Here is a 7,168-nt window from a genome sequence, read left to right as displayed (position 1 = left end):
CAATATCGTGTCATCTGCGAATTGGAGATGCGACAGCTCTATGTTGTCCCGACCCACCAGTAATGGAGAAATACGTCCATTCCTTACTGCCTCACCCACCATCCTGTGCAAAACGTTAACAACAAGAACAAAAAGAAAAGGAGAGAGGGGATCTTCTTATGTGAGTCCTCTCTTCATCTTGAACGGCTTGGATGGTAACTCATTAATCAACACTGACATAGACACTGTGGTCACACATTCCTTCATCCATGTCCTCCATCTAAGACCAAAGCTCATCTTCTATAGCACTATATTCACAAAACTCCATCGCACCCTGTCATAAACTTTCTGAAAGTCTAGTTTGACAATTGCCACCTACTTCCTTCGTAGCTTCAGCCATTGGACCGTCTCACAAGCGATGAGAGCATCATCATGTATTTTCCGGCCCTTTACGCACTCTACATATTGTTTTCATAAATATTTAAAAATGAAATTCGCGCCTACGTATCATTATTGATGATTAAAAAAAATTATGCTTTAATAATTCGTCTTTTGTAAATTTTACAGCTCCAAAAATTTTGTAAAACATCCTAATTTCAATATTAAAACATTACACTAAACTTTTTTCAATATCTAAAAAAATAACCCAAAAAATATATCATTTTTCAATTCAAACAAAATCATTTTCTTTGGTTTCTTGTGCACGATAAAAACCAATTATAGAATATTCTGAAACCAATAATACATGTAAGAAAATAAAAGCGTATTGAAGAAGATCCAGATCATAATGGAATCTATTTCTATCTATCTATCTATCTATCTATCATGATTCATTATATACACGTTCATGAATCATGCTTGAGACACACGATCCTGCTTGGCGCTAACTGCTAACTGCTTCGCACGATTTCCGATCAAATCAAAACAAACAACGACGTCGTTTAATTTCTCCTTTGGGACTCTCACTGACATACAAACACTCTTCACAAACCACACTCTCTCCCTCCAAATCCAAATTCGAAACCCTAACGATTGGATCCGATCAAAAGAAAATGGGTTCGAGGGGGGTGCCGAAGATGGGTTCGTTCCATTACAGCTTCAGGGAGAAGAAGGAGAGGCTGCTGTCGTCGAGGAACGTGTATGGCTATTCACAGATTGGGGACCCGCTGGTGGAATCCGACGAGGAGGAGGAGCGGCTGACGGGGAGGTGGTGGTGGAGGCGGTGCTCGGACGGGATCGTGGAGGGTTGGAAGATGGCGAAGCAGGTGGCGGCGAGGGCGTGGGAGATGGGGTGTTCGGATCCAAGGAAGTTTATATTCTCCGCGAAGATGGGACTGGCTTTGGTTCTCATATCGCTTCTCATATTTCTGAAGGAACCATTTGAAAGTGTTAGTCGCTACTCCGTTTGGGCCATTCTCACCGTCGTTGTCGTCTTCGAATTCAGCATTGGTGACGTTTTCTTTACCCTCTTCTCCTTCTTCTTCTCCTAACATGCAGTCAATTTAGCCAATAGTGAAAGCCGAAAACTCATGTGCATGTGTGTTCAGGTAAAATTGTTATCGATTAAATAATTTGATATGTTTGATTAAATTATTACGGTTTCGATTATTAACTTTACAGGAAGACTCTCTAAAGGTAGAAGTTATAAATATATTTTTTTAAATAATTTAATATATTAAGAATTTAGTATTTAAATTGGAATTTAATTTAATGTTCAATAGAAAACAATTTTATATGATATTTTTTGACTTTATAAATAATTATCAAAAATAACATATGTGATTGTACTACTGCTTAAGATATTTTACATCAAAGTTAAAATCTAATCAACTGACAATAAAAACTGTTGGATAGAAAATCTTTCAACAACGTAATGCTAAAAAAAACACATTATTCCAATTTAATTTTCGTATAATGTGTGAAGAGAATTTATACAAACATCAACAGTTTAAATTGATTGAAGTTATCAGATCAAAATTAAGCTCTTTTGTTATAAGTCTTGGTAGTTGAGAATAAGTTTGGTCGGTGGGGCAGATGCCACTCGGTATCAAATGAAAAAAAAAGTTAAAATTAAAAAAGCTACAACTAACTTTTCATGGAACTTAAGTATACGCATTTGATAAAATAAATTAACAGTATTAGTGTTGGGAATAATTAATAAAAGTGTCATACTTTTTAGTGTATTATTCAAAATAAATTCATGATAAATATGTCAAACTATTTTATCAAATGAGATTTTGACAAAAATGATTTTTTCTGGCATTTTTCTTTTGAGATAGCTTAAATGTACATGTCATAATAATTTGGTACTGGGGCCAGAATCACTGTTCATTAATAATGTGTTCATGTGTTGGTTGGCCCATGAATATATCATGATTATTTTTTTAAATATTATAAAAAAGAAACTCACATAAAATTGCCTTTAGTAAACATTGTGATCAACAGATTAAGTTGACATGTCTTTCTGGTCTAAATTTATGTTATTTAGAACTTTCATGGGTTAGTTATTGCATAAATGCCCCTCCTTTTTAATGTTGTAGATGTTATGGTTATTAACATATTTTACCAGAGTCTATAAATTAAATTTCTCTGCTGCATATTCCAAATTCCGTACTTCTTCATTAAGCTAGGTTCAGAAATCATTGATTAAAGAATATGATTTGCTTAACAAGTTTGCATGCTCTTCTCTGCAGGTGCAACTCTTAGCAAAGGGCTTAACAGAGGACTTGGGACTTTGTCAGCTGGAGGACTTGCTTTGGGAATAGGAGAATTAACAAGATTGGGTGGTGACTGGCAAGTTCTTTATACTATTATCAGCATCTTCATTGCAGGTAGCATAATATTCCAATAGTAGCTTCTATTTGCTTATGTTATTGATTATCTTTGATTGTTATGAAATTATTTTTCCCAAAAACTTAAGTTGACAGGAAGAGACACACGAATGATCATTTTTATAACCTTCCTCTCATGCGTCTTTTAGGTTTTGAGTGAATTTTTTTTTCATATGCTTTCTTTATCTTTTTGTTGGCCTTGTATTAAAATTCTTTCTTTTGGGGTCAACAAGAATCGAACTCTAAACATTTAAGTCATAAAAACTCTGATATCATGTATTGGAATTACTTTTCAAAAAGCATAAGATGATATAAAAAGGACATGTGAATAGTTATATTTCTAATACTAATGACATGATGTGTGATTGATATAGGATTTTGTGCTACCTATGCTAAACTATACCCGACATTGAAGGCTTATGAATATGGTTTCCGTGTGTTCTTGATCACATTTTGCTACATCATTGTATCCGGATATCGAACTGGAGAGTTTGTTCAGACGTCTATAAACAGGTTTCTGCTCATTGCGATTGGTGCTGCTGTATCTGTTGGAGTAAATGTATGTATATTTCCAATCTGGGCTGGTGAGGATCTGCATAATCTTGTGGGGAAGAATTTCATGGGGGTCGCGAAATCTTTGGAAGGTTCCTCTCTACAACATTTTCTTGATTTCACATTGAACTTTTCATTGCTACTACATAGGTTTGCTGCTTCATAAATCATAATGTTATTTCTTGGGTTGAATAACTTTCTTTAGGCTTGTTTTTCAGGTGTTGTCAATAACTACCTTAATTGTGTTGAGTATGAGAGAATACCCTCAAAAATTCTTACCTACCAAGCTTCTGATGACCCGCTTTACAGCGGCTACAGATCGGCTGTTGAATCTTCGAGCCAAGAGGAAGCACTGGTATCACGTTTACTTCAGTTTACCGTCTCTGTTTAATCAAAGTATAATTGGTAATCTTCATTACTCATAGTAACATATTGTTGATTGAAGTTAGGTTTTGCTGTTTGGGAGCCACCTCATGGTCGCTACAGAATGTTTAAATATCCTTGGCATAATTATGTGAAAGTAGGTGGAGCATTAAGGCATTGTGCGTTTATGGTCATGGCTATGCATGGATGTATACTTTCTGAAATACAGGTACTTCTTAACTGCCAAATTCTGTTATAGAGCCTGTGAGTGTTTCCTTTATTTTTTAATGTTTCTTTTCTACAATTTTAATGCTCTTTCATATTCATGATTTACTTCTTTCAGTTTAGGGTATGTTTGGTTGGAGTGTAATAATAGGCTGATAATTGTTACACATCAAACTTTTTCATGAAACTTTCTACCCCATTTTTACCCCCTAATCAAGCATACCGTTATTTTCTTTTCCCAAAACAATTGATTCCATTGAGAGTTTCTGATTAGTTAAGTGGGATTGAAAATCTATTGAATCACTTGCTGATTTAGCTAGTAAGGCTCCCTTTGCAGTGTTATTGTGCTAAGTTAATAGCACTGCGTTAGTCTTAATCTTTAGGATTCCTAATTATGACTATGGTTTGTAAGGTATAGGATTTTGCTTCTGCACATCAAAATTAAGTCTTCACAACGGCAATTTGCTAGTTCATTTTTTTTTCCAAATTATTTCAAACAATATATCATTTTTTGTTTCATGAAACAAGCTTAAACCTAAGATGGGCAAGCATTATACATGATTGCCACCGAGCACTAACAATTGGTATGCCTAAGCCTGGTCTCTGTTAAAACCTCTCAGAAGAAAAAATCATTTTTGTCCCATATGTATTTTCAGTTAGACCAAGTGTTGCTTTTATTCCTGAGTTTATGTTTCCTTAATCATACTAACTAGTAACTACCATACTGTAAGGTTGATACCCGTTTCCTCACTTGAGAATATACTCGAGTACTTGACATTTGTGTCAACGATATAATATCATTTGCACGCATGAGTAACTTAACTGGAATGAGAGGTCTGCATTGAAAAATTCTGATTCTGACACATGGAAGTTAGATTTCCTTTGATGCTTCCTTTACTCACTATGTTATGGACTTTTCCCTCTTGGGGGGATATTGAAAGCTTCTAATTGTTAAATAGCTCGCAAAATTTCATTTTCAATATCAAGATTTTTGTTTTCTTTTCTGAATTACATAAATGTTATTGTTAGAAACCAGAATAGAGAATGGAGGATAAACGTTTGTATCTGAATTGTATGAAATATGATACAAGGTATTTATCGATGCTAAACAAATCAAAATAATAAATACGATATGCTAATGATTCTAATAGTCATTAAGGTTCCTTTTCGGTTATCAGGCTCCACCTGAGAAGAGGCAAGTTTTCCAAAGTGAGCTGAAGAAGGTAGGCGCTGAAGCAGCAAAAGTGCTTCGGGAACTTGGAAACAAAGTTCAAAAGATGGAGAAACTGGGTCAGGACGACATTTTGTTTGAAGTACACGAGGCAGCAGAAGAACTGCAACAGAAGATTGATAAGAAGTCTTTCATCCTTGTAAATTCTGAGAGCTGGGAGATTGGAAACCGGCCAAGACCAAAGGGCGAACAACAAGATTTCTCAAACATGGACGATGAAAGACGTTTCTTGGAGTACAAGTCTCTCAGCGAAGCTGTCCTCGACCTAAGATCAGTTAACGTTCCAAAAAATTGGGATGAACAAACTGCGGCCCAACCACCAGGTTTCGTTGAAGAAAACATATACAAGAAACAGCCTTCCTGGCCTGCTCATATTTCCTTTAAGACAGATGTAGTGTTTAAAGAGGAGGAATCAAGGACATATGAAAGTGCTAGTTCACTGTCTCTAGCAACATTTACATCCCTCTTGATTGAGTTTGTGGCAAGGCTCCAGAACCTTGTGGATTCATTTGAAGAGTTAGGTGAGAAAGCAAACTTTAAGGACCCTCTTGAGCAAGAACATGTGAGAAGTGGTTGCTGGACAAGGATGTTTGATTGTTTCATATCTAAGGATTGAGACAGTATCAATGATTCTAAGTTTTTAACATTCTTGTTAAGCATCTTTACTTGGGTAATAATGTTTACTTGCACAAAATTTTGTCACATAACTATTGTAATGAAACTGTCAAGTGATTGTCAGATATTTCTGGTGCGATTTTAGGCATTTTTACAAAGCGTTTTCTCTGTAACTTAAAAAGTCAAATTATACTATATTCCTTTTAATTTGTCAAATTTTATATTTTATTTATGAAAAAGTTACCAGAAATGTTTTTTATTTATTTAAAAAATATTCAATTATTTACTTTTTTTTTCATTAATTTACCTTATATTATATTGGTTTGCTAGTGAAATACATTCAAGTATTTCCCCATAAGTGAAATATGAGCAAATAAGCATGTGGACATTTCTTAAATTTCATTTAAAATATAAATGTTAATAAAAAAATTATGTTTGAATCCAAAAAAAATTCAAAATATTAAAACTAATAAGAATAGAAATATAAATTGTGTTTCACTTTAAATTTAGGAAAAATGTGTTTTGACAAGATTACGAAATTAAAACAACATGATTATTGATTTCTTGAAAGTTATTAAAACTTAATATTAATTCGTTGGCATAACTTTTTTATTTTGAAAAGATGAATCTAACATATAGCGTATAGCTCCCAAAGTGAAATAGAGACCAAAATTTAGGAATTTTTTTTTTAAGTTTGAAGTAATAAACAATGCAATCAAGATATTTGTTATATCCTATTTATTTGACAAATTAAGTGTGTGTTTGGTTTAGTTTTTGTAAATTGAGGTTGAGTTCAACTTGATTCTACTAGAATTGATTTTTATTAAGATTCAGTTTGTTTTAAGATGGTTTATATTTGGATACTTTAATTCAAAAGTAATTATAATTGATAGTTGTTTGGATAACAATAATCAAAATCATTTATAAATGTAAAATTATCAAAAGGATAAAGATTATATTAAGCTTTTAATATTATCATTTTAATAATTTTTATATTACAAAATTTAAAATTATAACATATTAATATTATATAAAATATTATCTTAAATATTANATTATAAACTATAATAAAAAGCAAACAAGTTTATAAAATTAAACAAAAATAATGATAAAGTGTATAACATACAAAAGTGCACTACAACAAATGAAATATAAAATAAATATAGAAGATAAAGAAGGTAAAAAAGAGTAGTTGTGAAATAAAATAAAGATGATGATGCAGGTAGAAAATATGAAAAAGATGATAAAGGATAGTTAAGAGAATAAATTTTGCAATCAATTCTCAATGGTATGTGAAGAAAATCTCATGCTCTAAGCTATTCAAGCTGTGATGTTGATGGTTTGATGAATTAGAAGGGATTAAGAGAGGGAA

The 7,168-nt window shown here is 32.9% G+C and overlaps 1 protein-coding gene across 2 annotated transcripts; it reads left to right on the top strand.

Annotated features, from left to right (window-relative positions):
• Positions 1 to 750: 750 nt before the first annotated feature.
• Positions 751 to 5,921, top strand: LOC107490423 (aluminum-activated malate transporter 9). Of its 2 annotated transcripts, none has more exons than XM_016111204.3 (6): positions 751 to 1,428; positions 2,673 to 2,810; positions 3,185 to 3,454; positions 3,581 to 3,717; positions 3,808 to 3,954; positions 5,129 to 5,921. In XM_016111204.3, the coding sequence occupies exons 1-6, from the start codon at positions 1,032 to 1,034 to the stop codon at positions 5,795 to 5,797; spliced, it is 1,758 nt and encodes a 585-aa protein (XP_015966690.1). In that variant the 5' UTR covers positions 751 to 1,031; the 3' UTR covers positions 5,798 to 5,921. The 2 variants fall into 2 exon arrangements, with proteins under 2 accessions (XP_015966690.1, XP_015966691.3); XM_016111205.3 differs by lacking the exon at positions 751 to 1,428 and adding an exon at positions 2,382 to 2,478.
• Positions 5,922 to 7,168: the final 1,247 nt, after the last annotated feature.

The sequence above is a fragment of the Arachis duranensis genome, chromosome 5, assembly GCF_000817695.3.
Source record: "Arachis duranensis cultivar V14167 chromosome 5, aradu.V14167.gnm2.J7QH, whole genome shotgun sequence".
Lineage (NCBI taxonomy): Eukaryota > Viridiplantae > Streptophyta > Magnoliopsida > Fabales > Fabaceae > Arachis > Arachis duranensis.
This window is presented reverse-complemented; position numbering and strand designations above follow the sequence as displayed.